At 44.8% G+C, this 16828-nt stretch overlaps 2 protein-coding genes and 2 long non-coding RNA genes across 8 annotated transcripts; 1 reads left to right on the top strand and 3 right to left on the bottom strand.

The window, feature by feature from the left end:
* Positions 1 to 1698: 1698 nt before the first annotated feature.
* Positions 1699 to 4852, bottom strand: sra1 (steroid receptor RNA activator 1). The gene is made up of 6 exons (XM_046410566.1): positions 4624 to 4852; positions 3659 to 3772; positions 3296 to 3382; positions 3057 to 3220; positions 2498 to 2606; positions 1699 to 2401 (listed from the first exon to the last, which is right to left on the bottom strand). Exons 1-6 carry the CDS (start codon positions 4646 to 4648, stop codon positions 2061 to 2063), a joined length of 840 nt encoding a protein of 279 aa, XP_046266522.1. The 5' UTR covers positions 4649 to 4852; the 3' UTR covers positions 1699 to 2060.
* A 939-nt stretch (positions 4853 to 5791) lies between these two features.
* Positions 5792 to 14227, top strand: apbb3 (amyloid beta (A4) precursor protein-binding, family B, member 3). 5 transcript variants are annotated; one of them, XM_046410538.1, is made up of 13 exons: positions 5792 to 6184; positions 8491 to 8654; positions 8775 to 8833; positions 8921 to 8969; positions 9329 to 9478; positions 9603 to 9730; positions 10165 to 10170; positions 10361 to 10475; positions 10833 to 10914; positions 10997 to 11080; positions 11321 to 11436; positions 11531 to 11710; positions 11992 to 13016. In XM_046410538.1, exons 1-13 carry the CDS (start codon positions 6136 to 6138, stop codon positions 12250 to 12252), a joined length of 1443 nt encoding a protein of 480 aa, XP_046266494.1. In that variant the 5' UTR covers positions 5792 to 6135; the 3' UTR covers positions 12253 to 13016. The 5 variants fall into 5 exon arrangements, 4 of the variants coding, with proteins under 4 accessions (XP_046266494.1, XP_046266496.1, XP_046266492.1 ...); XR_006845202.1 differs by lacking the exon at positions 5792 to 6184 and adding an exon at positions 13337 to 14227 and having other exon boundaries at positions 8418 to 8654; positions 11992 to 12469; XM_046410540.1 differs by lacking the exon at positions 10165 to 10170.
* LOC124070580 lies at positions 8648 to 11546 on the bottom strand. The gene is made up of 4 exons (XR_006845206.1): positions 11281 to 11546; positions 10781 to 11058; positions 10280 to 10689; positions 8648 to 8823 (listed from the first exon to the last, which is right to left on the bottom strand). It is a non-coding gene; the product is annotated as an uncharacterized LOC124070580 (long non-coding RNA).
* On the bottom strand, positions 13625 to 14700 carry LOC124070584. Its single transcript, XR_006845210.1, has 3 exons — positions 14483 to 14700; positions 14244 to 14332; positions 13625 to 13752 (listed from the first exon to the last, which is right to left on the bottom strand). It is a non-coding gene; the product is annotated as an uncharacterized LOC124070584 (long non-coding RNA).
* Positions 14701 to 16828: the final 2128 nt, after the last annotated feature.

Here is a 16828-nt window from a genome sequence, read left to right as displayed (position 1 = left end):
GAGGGTCCTGACCTACCAGTCGATGTCTGGTCCAGCACTAACATACTGTTATGACCTTTGGATAGTGAGTTTGCTTGGTGGGCCTTGGAGCTCAGATATCCATGAGTAACTCAAAGTGATCAATGAATGGATTTGGGAATCTAATTCAGATTCCTGGATGTCAGCAACAAGGAGGAAGTAGTTTGATGTGCCATTAAACCTGTAATCTGACTCCTCAGGTGTAGAGGTGCACTTGGCACCAGGACCAGAGGCCTCCTGGGGTGTGGGTTATTCTGGGTCCCCCCTGCCCATCATAATATTTCAGGCAAAGCTGCTGGTTTCATCTTCTGAAATGTGAATATTTGCTGGCTTTCTTTGATAATAATTTGGAAGTTTTTGTCTTTACTAGTTGGACAAAAGACATTTGAAAACATCACGGTGGACGGCGAGTTAATCAGCGAATCAGCAACTTCAGTGACCTTGTTAGAGCTCGAGTGGTTTGTGCTTTTATGTTTCTGTCTGTTCGACCTGTGGCCAGAGAGATGGACTCCCTCTTCTCTGTCTTTCTGTCTATTTTTAGGTTTGTCCGTGGGGACGAGGCTCCCTCATTCCACTTCTCTCTCTCTCTCCTTCTGTCACTCATCTTTTCTGCTTGGCTTCCTCTTTTCTAGCCCCTCACTTTCTCCTCCTCCTCCTCCCCCCAGAGAGAGGAGGAGGAGGAGGAGGAGGAGGAGGAGGAGGAGCTGATTGGTCAGCAGAGTTCAGACTGCTGGAAGCATGAAAGACGTCCGGTCTGTGCAGCTGGAATCCAACTTCAGAGGAGAACATGAAGAACAAAGTGTGTGGCAGAAAGACAGTTTTTGATTTGCTGTCAGCGCCGCCTGCAGGCCGGAGAGGTAATTACAGACAGCACATGAACAAACATGTTGAGATTCATTGTTGACATCAGAAACAAGAGCTGAGGGTCGGCTGATCAGCTGATGGAACTGCAGCGGTTTTAAAAGTCCACGATTTTCAGAACACTTTCAGGTTTCTGATAGGAGACAGAGAAGGCCTCACATCTGTTTGTTGGTGCGTTAAAGCTGCTTCCTATAACACCTGACTGAGGCCAAACCAGCAGCGCTGGGCTGGTAAGTAAACACATGTAAGGACATATGGAGGTTTATGATTGGCTACCTCCTCAGCAGCAACAAATCAACACTAACACAGCACGAAGACAGCAGCTCACTCACAAACAGATGTGACACTTCCTGTTTGTTCATCCACCCAAAACCGTCAATCAGAAGAGTAAAAGAGACAAAAGGAAGGATTACTGGATGTGACTGTTCCCGGTTCTCTGAAGGAAGGTCAATAAACCACCAACAAAGAAACATAAAACAACCGCAAGATCCAAAATAAACACAAACTGAGACTTTAAACAATGCAACATTAGGGCACAGTCACAAAATGCTGTCCTTACGTCCTCACAAACACGCACACTCTGCTGCCCCCTGCTGGTCGCATGCCAACACTGCACACACACAAAACATCCTCTGAACTGCCGGTGGAGAAAACCCTCTGAAGCTTTTCATCACAAGGAAGTCATTTTGGAACTTTGCATATAAATATATAAGTAATTTGAAAGAATAAAGAATAATTGATATTCTTCATGATGTACTGTTTGAAGGTGGGAGTTATTCACACAACACAGGCAATAAAAACACGACTCGGACAATCGAAGGCGTTCCTACGTGGAAAGAAAAGAATCAGATTTATTCCCACATCACATTCATCGAGAAAACAAAGTAAAAAACGAGTTCATGATTTGTGTCATTGCCGCCTTAAATTGAGGTTAACTGCATAGAGCTGAGCTGTGATTGGTGGAGATGTCACATGACCTTAGACTGTTACCGTTCAGAGTCCAGAGTCGAATGTCAGACACAGGGGCCCACCTCAGACCCCCCCTCCCTGCTGCTGGGGCTCTGTCCTTTGACCCTCTGCTTAAGTGTGAACATGACTGTGAAGATTTTTAGCACCAGATCCTGGTTTTGGTTAAAAGAGTCGAGGTTTGATGAGAGCAGAAAGAAACAGGAGCAACAGAATCAAGACTGGGAGACTGGGTCCTGGACTGGTTCTACAGCATCCTGGACTGGTTCTGCAGAGTCCTGTATTGGTTCTGCAAGGTCTTGGGCTAGATCTGCAGGGTCTTGGACTGATTCTGCAGAGTCCTGGACTGGTTCTGCAAGGTCTTGGGCTAGATCTGCAGGGTCTTGGACTGGTTCTGCAGGATTCTGAAATGGTTCTAACAGTTCTGGACTCAGTTGTCGGGTCTCAGCGATGAGTCGTTTGACACCAACCATCCATTGGCTGACTTCTGTCACATGATCGACCATCAGAGAGCGATGGATCTCATCAGCTGAGTCCCAGTGTCCCGACTGTAACTCTGAGAGACAGACAGCAGGACAGACAGACAGATGAGTATTCAGAAAGACGGATCTTCAGAGAGACAGGCAGGTGGGTGTGCAGTAAGACAGCTTACCCAGAGACAGGGTGTGTATGCGTCTCCTGACAGGAAGGCTCAGTCTACCTGACCTCCAGCTGTCCTCCAGCAGGCGGAGCCTCTTAGCCACATCATTACACACCTGGTTCTGCACACACAGGTCAAAGGTCACACAGTATGAGCAAAGCTGGTCCAGCGTTTGGTTTTTGGTTTCGACTGTTCATCCACAGATTCCAGAGTGTGAGTTTGTTAAAGCTGCTGTGTGTCTCTGCGATGAGGAGCAAACTTTAGATCAAATCAGTTTGGTTTTATGTGGTTTATGTATTTTAATGTTCTGATTTTTGAGTAATATTCTATTTTCTGTTGTTTGCATCATCAAGGTGTTATGTTCATAAAACCGGCTGGAAAATCTTCCCACAACTCGTTCCCTCTCTGCTGGACTCTGTGGCCCTGATTCTGTACCGAGACCACGTTCCTTTAGGGACTCACGAGGTCAGGATATCTGCTAGACTCTTCAGCTGCTGTTTTACATTATCATCAAGCCAAAAGAAGAGTTTTAGTGTGTTGGATGCTGTCTATCTGCACAGTTCAGACTCACTTTAACAGCCTGCCTGCAGGCAGCAAGCGCTCGGTTCATCACCAACACCACAGCGTCTACGTCAGGCTCAGTCTCTGGTTGGCTGCTGTCAGCCTGTCTCTGGCTTCTCATTGGACCCAGAGGAGGAGGAGGAGGCGTGGCCACAGAGGCAGAAGGAGGCCGAGCTGCAAGGAAGAGACGAGGAGATCAGAACACGACATCAGGTTTGCTCCTACATCCTCTCTTCTTCTGCTTCTTACCAGGGTGAAGCGGGGGCGGGGCTACACCACTTAGGGGTGGGGCCAGAGGACTGGAGGATGGAGGAGTCATGGGTGGGGCTCCTACACCTGAGGACCGATCAGAGACAAGATGTTTGAGGCATAAAGAGCTGATAAAGAAGATCACACACAATAGACTTCGCTTCTGCTTCAAGTCACTTCAATTTTTTCTTCAGGATGGCGAAGTCAGCCAATCAGAGGCAGCAGAGGGTGGGTCATCCTGGGTAACAGAACGCTGCTGGCCTCTCACAGTCAAGAGACAAGTAAAGAAAAGATTGTTTTCCGCAGCTGAACACAACAGACAACCACATGACCACATCACAGAACCCAGCAGTGCCTTCTGACCCGAAGCTGCAGGTGGAGCTACTCTCCTGTTCAGGAGGTTCTTCTGTGGTCCGCGGGCCATCTGAAGGCCATATGAGAACTGTGGGGGGTCGTTCCAACCTCGCTCCTGGTTACCTAGGCAACATGGACAGAGAGACCAGGATATCTTTATTAAAAGGACTAGTTTGTGTCAGCAAGTTGAGCTGTGTTTGATGGTGCGATGAGGACAGCAGCAGATTTAGATTGAAGTCACTTATCAATTATTGATTCATTAGTCAGTCAACTATTGCTTCAGCCAACACAATATAAAACATCCCAGCAAACTTACTGCAGTGCACTAACATGAACTGATAACATGTGGGTCGCAGAACCAGCTGTAACACCAGGCCGAAACCAAATCCTTAGTCTGCCATTTAAATGGTAAGTGAGTCCAACCAAACTCCACTGAATATTTGGCTGCTTTTGCAACATGACTTGACACATTTAGGAATCGACAAATTCTGGCACTGTTGGATTTCAATGATCCAAAACATTACTCGAGTTCAGGGAAATCTTATCTCTATTCTCCATCGTTATTTATATCGCCACTTCACACCAACTACTATGACGCTCGAGTACTGTTACTGTAAAGTAAACGGACATTCAGAAAACAACAGACCAAGCACGAATAATCCTTCCATTTCCTCCTGAACAAACGTTACTAGAATTGTATTTCTATGCCGACCTAAAAACAACATCCCAGTAAATTTGAAAATGCACCGTTTACGCGTACAAAGTGAGTAAATCTCGCCTCTGAGCTGCGGGAACATTAACTTGGCAGAATTGTGAGTGCAGTTCGTTGAACGATTCTGTCCATGAGACACAAATCTCATTTCGGGTATCAAAGCAGCACAAGCATCTCGCTAACAGTTCGCCTTACAAGACGAGTACTAACAGAAGACTTTATGAACTTTATTTATCCCTGGGCCAGTGACGCTGACTCTTACCTGGTTTCACATACATGTCCTCCATGTTGGACCCCACCGTGTCAAACAACAAGAGCTTCTTCTTCTTCTTCTTCTTCTTAGGGAGGCTAAGCTAACCAAAAGAGCTGAAGTAACCTTGGGGTCAAAATCATGTGTAATCGTACAGATATAAAGACCGGTGAATATTACGTGTTTAGTTAACTACATCCGCGTCGTGCAGACAGCACTAAACAAAGCAACTTCCGCCCTGAATTTCAAAATAAGTCTTCCGGAGCGCAATGTTTTTCAAATGTGTTTTCATTACAGTTTGCAGATGAAATGTTTTTTTTTTTACATGTATATTAGCGTTTCTTGTCACACATTTCTTCTCTTCTCTTTATTAATACTGAACATTCTTCATTCTTATGCTTGTAGCTCAGTGTTTGTGAGTAATAATTTTTAAGTGAGGCAATAAAATCCAGAAGTAAAAACTTTTAAAAGTCAAAATTAAATTTAACTTTGCATTTGTAAAAAATGTGCATAATATCAAATGTAATTAAATTAAGTACAACTAAAGTATTTAATATTTATTGTTCATTACTATCCAATTCAGTTGTTTGCTGACATGGAGATGGAGGCTGAAGATTATCATCATTGAATTTTAGGCCTTTACTTTGTAGGAGTACTGCTCTGACTTCCTTAATGTTATTGAACTTCACAGATCCTCGCTGGCAAAACTTTTCCGGGACACGTGGTTCCTGTGTCATACCTGCTATGACGTCACCCAGCAGTAATTTGACCTCTGAAGAGCATAAGGTAAACATGTCGAGATGATAAAATCTATTTGTTTATCACTAAAAAAAAGAAATAGATTATAACTAAACCGTTCAAAAGACAGCGTGTTCTTAAAGTCCCTACCAGAGATATACTTTGAGACTGACAGCAGCCAATCAGGTTGAAGCAGCAGGAGTGGGTAGGTGTGTTTGCAGGGGACACTTGCGCATTATCGCATATATATACAATATCTGAAAAAATATAGATTTTATAGAATTAAAATATAGAAAATATAGAATTTTTTACAGTGAAGGTCGAGTGAGGCAGAGCCTGTGGGGGGGGGGGGGGTGACGTCAGCAGGGGGAGGAGAGAGAGCAGCGCGAGAGCAGGGAGAGGAGGAGGAAAACAGCATCCTTCATCAGACAGAGAGGAGAGAGGGAGAGAGAGAGAGAGAGAGAGAGAGAGGAGAGACGGACGGGAGGAGAAAGAAAACACCGGGACAGAAATAAAATAAAGAAGAAGAAGAAGAGGAGGAAGAGGAAGACTGATGGTGTCCTCTGAGAGAAGACCGGACGGAGGAGACACCAAGACAGACAGACAGCCAGAGAGAGAGACAGGCAGGAGGAGCCTTTAACATCTGTCATCTGGGCCTGTGTGTGAGTGTGCGTGCGTGCGTGTGTGTGTGTGTGTGTGTGTGTGTGTGTATGTGTGTGTGTGTGTGTGTGTGTGTGTTGGAGAGGCGATCAGCTGATTGGACCACACACGTTGGAGGGTGGAGCCATGATGGGCAAGGATTACATGTTGGCCATCCTCATAGTCAACTATGATGGTGAGACACACACACACACACACACACACACACACACACACAGGTGCCTGTAATCTCACAGCTTTGTGAGGACATTCTGTTCACATGTCTGATTTGCTGAACAGCTGCAGACACATACATGTAAAAAATGGGACAATGTGGTTTAAGCAGGTCTGGATTTGTGATCCTGGCCTGAACCACCGTGTGTGTCATCACCACCTGTCACCTCTGACCTGCCTGATTAGACAGTTGTGCTGATATTGAACCCCTCCCAGGAACAGCGAGGGTCCAGTTGGTCAGCGTTTAAGTTTATTCACATGTTGAAGCGTCGTACATGACGAGGAGTATAGGAGACAATGGATTACACAGTGTGCTTACCTGCTTTCACTTGAGCTAACATTAGCACGCCCAGCTAACTAGCTTATTACCTGGTTGCCACAGCGGCTGCCTGCAGGGTCAAATCATCATTTAATGTGAAATTTGGGCTTTGAGAAGAACCCTCACCCGACCTCTGCTGCTTTCCACAGCGTATTGATTGTTAACAGCATAGCATTAGCAGGTGGATAGCATGTCATTAGCAATCAAGCCAGAAAGTAAATCTCTCTCAGTCTCTTTTGGTTTCATGAATCACTAAGACTTCTGACACTAAATCTGTACTGTAAACTGCACACGTGCTGTGTGATGTGAGAAAAACTGGCAGGCTGGAAGCAGTAAAGGGCGGGGCTTAATGGACATGATTAAAGGTCAAACACACACTCAGACAGGGCTGTCATGGGGGACTGTGGGACACAAGAGAGACACACTGTGTACGTATGAGGTCATAATGACAGAGCAGACTGACTTTACTGTTGAGTCAGTGTAAGCAGATAGAAACTGTCCTCCCATGAAAACAACAGCATCAGCTGTTTGCTGGAGGGATCGTCTCTCCTGTCCCATCCTCTTCCTAACATGATTTGATTTGATGTTTTCACCATCCTTTGATTATTTTGTGTTTGACTGCACACTTTTGGCTCCTGACGTCCTCACACATGCAGAGTTTTTACTTCTTAGGCACTTGTTTAAAAACTTCAGGCTTGTCAGAAAAGTGTCAGTGTGACAGGAGAATCACTTTCCTCTGCTCTGCGTCGCAGCTCTGTCCTCCTCAGATCTAACTCCGATTCCAGTGTTGGCATGCGGCTTCAATCCACAGTCCAGCAGACAAACAGAAAGACCAGCACTGTGTTCAAAGTAAAGACAATAGTGTTTATTTATATTAGAACTACAAGACGTCTTCATGATTCCCATCCTGTCTGTTGACTTTTTTTCCCGTCCCATTCAGTTATGTCACGAATAGTAAAGTTGACTCCCAGCCCACCTGAACCCTGACAGAATAAGAGAAAGCCTCCATACGTTTAATATGAGGGGAATGTTGTGTTCAGGGCCACGCAGATAAGCTGCGCCATTAAAACAACTGATCTGTGCTATGGAAATGTAAAGACTGACTACAAGACAACCAGAGAACCATCAATATGTGCGTCTGTCCACTGAGTATGCAGTGTGTGTGTGTCCCAGACTGTATGGACTGGGACACACACACACACACCGTATGAACATCCTACATTAACTTCAGAATAAATGCTGTGATCAACACACCATGTGATGACTGAATGCCACAACAAGCCGTGAGGTGGTTTGTTGTAACTGCTGACGTATGGACGCCCGCGTGCTCCACCCATCGTCTTCGTCCAGTCATATCGTTGTCTCTCAATCAGCCAGTTCAGCAGTTTGTGTCTCTGAAGGTTCATTAATTATTCAAACCATCTTCAGTTTCTTTTCCTGCACAGCAGTTTGTCCTCTGATCTCTTGGCCGTCCACTGTCTCTTGTACATTTTGTTCCAGGTGGACAACATCAGAATGATAAAACTCTTGTGTGGAGCTGACGATGACTGAACAGGAGGAAGACTTTCAGTAGAAGTGAATGTCAGTTGTGCTAACAGTAGCTGAACGACTGACGTCTACGATCCAATCAGCTCTTCCCTCACACACCGTCACCTGACTGGTTACACATGTGTCTTGGCCTTTGTGTCATGTGATTAAGAATGAACGATTAAATAATATTTTAGGACATTTGAAGTGTGTTTAGACACGTCTGCGTAGTGGAGCAGCTCATCATCTCACAGAGGAGCTTCACCAATCGGGTGCTGACTCACAGCTAATAGTTGAGCCAAACTGAACTCAAGACATTTGACTTGATGTCTTTTACATTGTGGCTGTGATGAACAGCGTGGCCTCCGGGGGGCGCTGCCTTCTGACTGCAGGTCTTGATGTTGTTTTTTGTGTCTATGCAGACAACATCTGGACAGACCAGAACTTGCTGCTGGATCCAGACCTTCCCTCCGGCTGGAGGACCATCAAAGACTCAACAGGAACCTACTACTGGCACGTTCCCACCGGCGCCACTCAGTGGCAACACCCCCGCCTCAGTGGGACGCCACAGCAGCTAGACACACAGGTTAGACCCTCTTTAATCAGTTAGTCCAGATTAACCCAGTGAGTCCAGTGTAGCCGAGTTAGCTCATATTAGCTCAGGTTTGTCTGATGCATCTTCTTCTTCTGTGGTGTTGAATCTCAGCAGGAGGAGGCTGGACAGCAGAGCTCCAACAAAGAGACAGAGCAACGGCCTGAGGCCAGGTAACACACACACACACACACACACATACACACACACACACACACACAGTGCGTCTGTACAGGTAATAAATTGGATTTTTCTCTCAGGTGTTCGTGGCATGAAGAGTATCTCACCAATCACGACCCCAACTCCAAGGTAACAACAGAAATAATGACAATAATAATAATAATAATCATAATAATAATGATACCAAAGTGAAAGCAGAGGTTTTAACTGCTGTCTTTTCTGGTGTTCTAATCTGCTCTAATCTCTCTCTCTGCTTGTTCGTGTCTGCCTCGCTCTACCACAGTTTTATAGAGCAATAATCTGATTTAATCTGTCTGTCGCTCTCTCTGCCTGTCTCTCTGTATGTGTCCTGGTTTCTCTGTTTGTCACCCAACAACTCACTGACCGTTTAATCTACTCATCTGTCTCTCTGTCTGTCTCTCTGTCTGTCTCCCTGTCTGTCTGTCTCTCTGTCTGTCTCCCTGTCTGTCTCTCTGTCTGTCTGTCAGTGTTTTGCTGTGCGCTCTCTGGGCTGGTTGGAGGTCGAGGAGGAAGACCTGTCTCCAGGTCGCAGCAGTCTTGCTGTCAGTAATGTCATCCAGCAGCTGTCTCACTGCAACAGCCCTGAGCACAGAGACAGGCCAGGAGCCTGGGGGGAGGTAAGACACACTCGTACCCATCTGTGCCCTGAACACATCACAGAGATTCTGCACAGTTTAATATACCTGTTCAGACTGTCAGGGTCTGGTTTAAACTGGTTTCTGCCTGTCTGTCCGTCTGCAGGGTCGGGAAATGATGCTGGTTCTGAAGAAAGACACTCTGACCCTGTTGGACCCTTTAGACCACACCCCCTTACACTGTCAGCCAATCATCAATATTCGTGTCTGGGGGGTGGGCTGCAACAATGGCAGGTGAGCCAATCAGATCTCTGTCTGATCTGCGTTCAGTTCTGCAGTGGATTTTATTCAGCTGTGGTTGAAATGATGTTAGCAAAGCTGCTGGCCGGACGTCAGGGATAAAACGCTTCATCGGCGTCGTAAAAGCATGCTGATCTTCAGTATTGAGAGTTCGCCACAGTGCTCCACCCACATTTCCTTATGTGATGTCACGGTGCAGCTTAGTGATGTCACTGTATGTCTCAGTCAAACAACATGTGACTCAGTGCTTTGCTATGCTAGTTCCCCTCTGTGCTAAGCTAAGCTAAACTCAGCACTCCTTCACAGTCTGATGTTTCGGCATGTGGAAATCAAACGCACCTTTCAGTTGATTTCCCTGTCTGTCTGCACTAACACTGTCTCTCTCTCCTTCTTTAACACGCCCACCCCCCACCCCTCCACCTGGGCAGGGACAGGTAAACCCCTCTACCTTTACCTCATCACATCCAGAGCCACACGGTCACAGTTACACTCATCTTCACAAGCTCCTCCATATGTTATGTTAGGGTCATTTGCTGAGCTCACCTCCCAGTCACATGATCATCAGTCCATCAGCTGGTTGGTCACAGCAACATGATCTGTCCTCTGTGTGTGTGGTGCCTTCAGGGACTTTGCCTTCGTAGCAGGTGATAAGGACAGCTGTGTGCTGAAGTGTCACGTGTTTCGCTGCAACGCTCCGGCCAAAGCCATCGCCACAGCGCTGCATGAGATGTGCTCCAAGGTGAGTGAGTCCGCCGCTCAGATGCTCTCGGGTTCTCCATCTTAGTTTCACCAGTTAGCACGCTAACATTAGCTAACTGGCAGTAAACACAAGACACAGCTGAGGCTGATGTGATTACATGTTGGCTTGAGAGCACCTCTGGATCCCTCAGCAGGAGCATTGCTGTCACCACGACCTGACCCCGGACGAGTGGAAGAAAATGGACGGACAGATCCTGAGACAGACAGACAGACAGACATTAACATCCTCACAGCCATTATGCTAACATGGCTAAAACAAGCAGTCAGAATCAAAGACAACCTGACCTGTAGCCCCTCACGTAGATCAGCACGGGTCTGAATGTCTCTGTGTCTGCAGATGTTGTCTGAGAAGACGCTGATGAGGCCGTCTCGCTCTCTGACGATGGAGAGCATCTCACCTGAAGACCTGCCAAGACAAGGTGACTCCCGTGTTCTCTGACATCATCACCTGCTGCTCTCTGATTGGCTCTCTGCTGATTCCTTCTGTTTGTTGGGTTTCAGTGGAGTTTCTGGAAGCGGTGCGGCAGCAGGTCCAGAAGTTCCAGGTCCAGTACATCGGTAACCTGCCAGTGTCCAGAGCAATGGGTAGGACAGAGTCACACCTGTTACACCTGCATGCATCAACACCCAGCGCTGTGATTGGCTGCTTCCCTCTACATAAACAAACTGATGGTTAATTCTTTAGCTGTTCAGTCATAATGAACAATAATAATAATAACGATGAAGTTTTATTAATTTAAATTCAAATCAACCCAAAAATGAAAATTCAGTCATTCCGTCCTCACCTCCGTGCTGAAGGTCGTCCGTGTTGGTGTGTTTGTGCAGGTATGGAGGTGCTGAACCGAGCAATCGAAAGCATCATGAACTCTACAGACAGAGACGAGTGGGAGCCGATCGTCGTCCACGTCTCTGACAATATCCTGTCTCTGTGGAAGGGACAGGTAATGTCTTTATTCAGTTTAAATTGTGTTATTCCACCAGGCTGAAGGTCGTCACGGCTCACTGTGTTTCATCCTTCTGATTGGATGCTGACAGGAAGGGGAGGAGCCCTTTTGGGAGTGTCAGGTACGTTTCCTCACCTTTCTAGGCGTCGGCCATGACAGCCACACCTTCGCTGTGATCGTAGACGGCGGCACGCAGCGTTTTGAGTGTCATGTGTTTTGGTGTGAACCAGACGCAGGAAACCTGTCTGAGGCTGTCCAGGCTGCATGTATGGTGAGTAAACAAACCTCCAACGACCTCCAAGGCAGCTCAGGTGTAAATTCAGGTCTGCAGGGCTCACGAACTCATGGACTTTATGATGTTCTGTTATGTATGTGTTGTTTTCATTGTTGAAAAGCTTTTAAGTTCTCAAAATGCAAGTTTAGAGTTAAGAGTCCTGACTTCATTTTGGCTTGATTTGTCAGCATGGTGTTCTTCTGCCCCCTGGTGGCCAAAACATGTTGGGCAGCTCTTGCTGATATCACTTCCTCTAACAGTCCATTTTTCTCCATCAGGTCCAGTATCAGAAGTGCCTGGTAGCTCAGACTCCTCCCCCAAGAACCAAGTCATGGCGTGTGACCCCGTCAAAGGTCAAACGTGCCAACTCCATGGACGGCGCCGCCTTCGCTCCACTCACATCCCATCACCATCTCAGCAGCAGTGGCACCATGATGACCCCGAGGATAACCAAGGCCAACGGCAGCAGCAGCAATGTGAGGAAGGGGATGATGGCCTTCTTTGAGACTTTCAGGAACAAACAGGCCGCCACCTCCTAATGACGGGTCAGGGACCATCGGAGACAGCAGAAGCTACCGATCTTCGCCAAGACCATGATGGTGTCTCCAGACCAACATGTGAATGGCGGAGCCTGCCTCTGGTGGTCTGACAGAATGATTGTGCCGCCTTCACGTCACCAGCGACGCCTCGGAGACCACAGTCACCTCACCTCTTGTTCATTGGACCAGAAATATACCTGTCTGAACTCACAATCAGGTTAGCTTAGCTTAGCAACAGTGTTGCTGGCTACCTGACTGCAGGTTGAACAACATGAATTTGGTTGACAAAAGTCACACATGAGATGATAAGACAGACTCATCCGCAACACAGTCCACATAGTCCTGATTCATGACAGATCAACAGAACTACAGAGGATCATTTTAGCCAAAACTGGGAGAGACAGAGAAAAAAAAGAAAAATAAAAACTGGCATGTCATTATTATTCTACTCAGGATAATCAGGTCATAATTAAATGTTAAAAAAGAAGGCTGAATATTGAAATGACAAAAAAAGATGAAACTGAAAGGATATTATGATTAAACTTTATCCTTTGGGGAAAGATAACTTCATTTTAATCAGCAAATAACTTAAATAACTTATAAAATAATAATAAAAAAAAACCCAACCCTGTAATATTATAGGTTCCCTTCACTGTCATGTGACCATGATGAGTAATCGTGTTTGAGCCCTGACTTCCCCTTTAGCTTCTCCTTAAAATGACTGAAACTTAGAGATAACGAAGCGCATCTTCCCACACTGGATGTCAGACGTGTGTCCTGTACGTATTCGCTTTGAGCTTCCTGTTTAGAGAAAACATTCAAGTTTTAAAGCTGCAGCAAGCGATTCTGTCCACCAGGGGGCAGAAACACAAACACACAGACAGTCCTGAACAGACTGATGTTTCCTCTTCCATGTTCATGTCACGTGGAAGGGACTGGTGATGAGGTTACCATGGTTACGGCTACTCCTTTACAACTCAAAATCAACAGTTCTCTAAAATGTTTGTTTATACAAAATTTTCATACACAAAAGTAACAACAAAAACACAGATTTTTATAAGGATTTCTTTGCCACCGTTATCAGGCAGCAGAAGCAGACAGGAAACAGCGACGAGAGAGCGAGCTACGACAGCAGAAAAGGTGTGCAGCTGGAATCAAACCAACGGCGTTACTGATCATGTGACCTGCATGGCAACCAATCAGCTGCCACGGTGCTCCAGTGTTGTAATGTTTGGAGAAAAATGTTCTTTGACAACTTTTTAAAAAAAATCTGATGTCAGGAAAAGCTCAAGTCAGATTTGTTTCTTAACAGTCTGATTCTCCATCGTACATAAAAATATTCAAAATCTTTCAAATAAAACTTGACAAAAGGGAAAAAACAGAAGAAACATTTGACAAAGAGAAATAAAGAGTTTGACAAGCAGCATTAAAGGAACAGTAATTATGTGACCTGTAACTGTGAGGGCTCTTGAACGCCTCCTGAACGGGTCGGTGAACACACTGCAAACAAATAAACATTTATTTTAGTTTAATTTCAGTTTAAAAAAGTCAACATCAGTTTGACTCTTTGACTTGCAACTTGCATGTCGCACACAAATGAAAGCATGGATTTGTGAGGGAACTTTCACGTCAACATGTCCGATAGCTTTACGTTCCTGAATGTACAGCGGAGACGTTCACAGATATATAACTTCCTATTTAATAACGTATTTAATATAAACTGACAGAGAAGGTGCAGCTGTCTCCTGATTGGCTGACGCACCTGTAGATAGAAGCTTTAGTGTGTTTACTGCCAGTAGGAAACATCAGCGAGCGGTTTGTGCATACAACAACAGTCCAAAGTGTCCCCGAAGTCTGCAGCTCAGCGTGATGAGAAACTGTCCTCACCTGCTCTGTCTCCATGTCCACAGTTCAAAACTGGCACAACACGAACCGATGATGTCATGTAGAAATTTACCAAAAATGTCAAATAAACAAGTGAACGTATTTACCGTTGCTGTCGTCTTTTGGTGTTACTTCCTGTCGGTGATCAATTAGCTTCAGGTTGGGCCCGAGTGACTCGTAGACTCGAGTGGTCAAACTGAATCCAGCAGGACACAAAATAAATAAATTATATTATATAAATATATTATTCTGACTACTTTTACTTAAGTTAATTTAAAAGATCTGATCAGCAGTCTGTCTCATAATTGATCAGTCAGATCAACTCTGATACACCGACTGAACTGACCAGTTTGTGTTGTTGTCTTGTTTACTTCAAACTGGTGTCAGTCTAAACACCGGAGGCGGTTTGGGGACAGACAGGTGGGGGTCAGAAGTCCTGAACAGAGTCCTGGACCTGACCCTGGACCCAGGATGTCACCATGGTTACAATGGAGACAGGACCTGTTTATTAATAACCTGACTGAATAAGTGATGGGATAAAAGAAAGAGAGACAGAGAGAGAGAGAGAGACAGACAGAGAGAGAGAGAGAGAGAGAGAGAGAGAGAGAGAGAGAGAGAGAGAGACAGAGAGAGAGAGAGAGAGAGAGAGACAGAGAGACAGAAAGAGAGAGACAGACACAGAGAGAGAGAGAGAGACAGAGAGAAAGAGAGAGAGAGAGAGGGGGAGGGGGAGAGACTGAAAAAGAACTGAGAAGGAGGTAAGACAGAGACAGCAGGTCAGCAGGAGTCTTGGTGTCCGTCCTCTTCCTCACTCTTGTCCTGCAGCCAGCTGTGTCCCCGCACACAGTCGATCCGCCAATCAAACCACCAACTGGTCAATCAAAGGAAGAGACGAGAACTGAGAAGGTAAGTTCAGGTTCTGTTGCGGTCCAGACTCCACTCAGAACAACAGCTAAGATAATTTAAAAACTGCTGAAATCAGATGTTGGCTGAATTAGAGAATGTAAATTTTGAATTTGTAAAACATCCTAAAAAATATTCCTTCAGTCTGTAATCACCACTGGTGCACCTGGAAACATAAAACTTGTAGATTCCTGAATGGAGTCTGGCATTAATGGAACATCCACTTACTGCACATTTCAGTGCTGTTATTAATGTGTAACGGTTTGCTTCTTATCAACACGATCTGTAATCCATAATGTCTCACATTTAGTCTAATTATGTGGAATCCACTGCATGTTGCTTTCAAAGTTAATGGTGGAAATATTTTAATTTAATTAAGCAAACTGTTCTTTAATGATGAAAATGAAGCCAAAATTTGGGCTCAGATCACTTGATTTATTTAAAGGAATTAAATGTGAGATCATAAGAAGTGTGTGTTCAGCTTACAGGGTGTTGAAGAGGCCACACATTCCAAACTCCATTAAAGAAACTAACATTTTAAACATTCTTTGGTTAAATTAACTATTACACTGTCCGCATTAATGACTGAAGGACACATTAACACATGAAGCTTTTAATGGAACTTTGTGTTACTGAGTTTGATACGTATTAACTTGTAAACAGATTATTTATCATAAACATATGGAGCCATTTTGTCAGCACAAATGAAGCTCTAGACTTTGTGGATGTTGAGTCCAGTTGTTTGTCAGACAACACAGGAATGAATATAAATAAAATTAATTAATATAATATAATAATATTAAATAAAGTTTTTTCTTCTTCGACATGTTTTTTCTTATTATTGGCTGCTTGGGCCTCAGAGGGTTTGAGCAGCAGTCTGGTTTGACTGGAAACGTGTTTACTGGGTTGTTTTCTCCAAACAAACAAAATGTCTGAGAGAAAAAGACAGTCAACAATGGGACGGAGACAGAGAGACACATCTGTTTCTATACCGGCTGTCATGGAAACCAGCAGATTAGATTACGGCTGGTATGAGGACAGATATTAGATATGAGACGCGTCCCTGAGTGGACTCATATGGAAGCAGATCACATGATCAGTTCAACTGAACTTCATTCACACACGTCGTTCTTCATGGCGTGTGTGTGACGTGAGTCTGTTTCTGAGTGTTGTGATGTTTCAGCGTTAAGTCAGAACTTTACACACTCATTTCTACTGACGGCATACGTTTTTAAAATCATCTCACAAACACAAAGTTTCTTTAGCCAAACTTTCTATCTGCTTTGGTTTTTCAGGTTCCATCCATCCATCCAGATGAGTGAGCTGCCTCCTCCCTACATTCCTCACCCTCCTCCCCCCACAGCTCCCAGCTTCCCGTCAGGTTTGTTAAAATTAAGAAAATTAAGATCAAGTTCTTTCGCTTTCCTTTTCAAACCAATCGAATCTCGAACGACAACGACGTACGATGAGGATGAGGACGATGATGAAGGTGACATCTGTCCTTGTTTTACTGTTGATGTTATTATGATGTTATTATGGTTTGGTTATATGGTTAATTATGGTAAGATTCAGAGTCCTGACAGACTTTACTCTCCTTGTTACTACAAAGCAGTACTTAAGTACCACTTCAAAGCCTTTTTCCCCTCATAATATTACACCTTTTTATGTTACTTTATTCTGACTTCCTCTTCAAAATATCAGATCTTTATGTTGAAATCTCTCAGATTCATTGAAACATCACAGCTGCACCTCCTTTTGGGAAATATTTGAAATGTTTTCTGATTCTGAA

The sequence above is a fragment of the Scatophagus argus genome, chromosome 14, assembly GCF_020382885.2.
Source record: "Scatophagus argus isolate fScaArg1 chromosome 14, fScaArg1.pri, whole genome shotgun sequence".
In the NCBI taxonomy this organism is placed as follows: domain Eukaryota; kingdom Metazoa; phylum Chordata; class Actinopteri; family Scatophagidae; genus Scatophagus; species Scatophagus argus.
The sequence above is the reverse complement of the archived record's forward strand: the minus strand, read 5'-3'. Positions and strand labels throughout refer to the sequence as shown.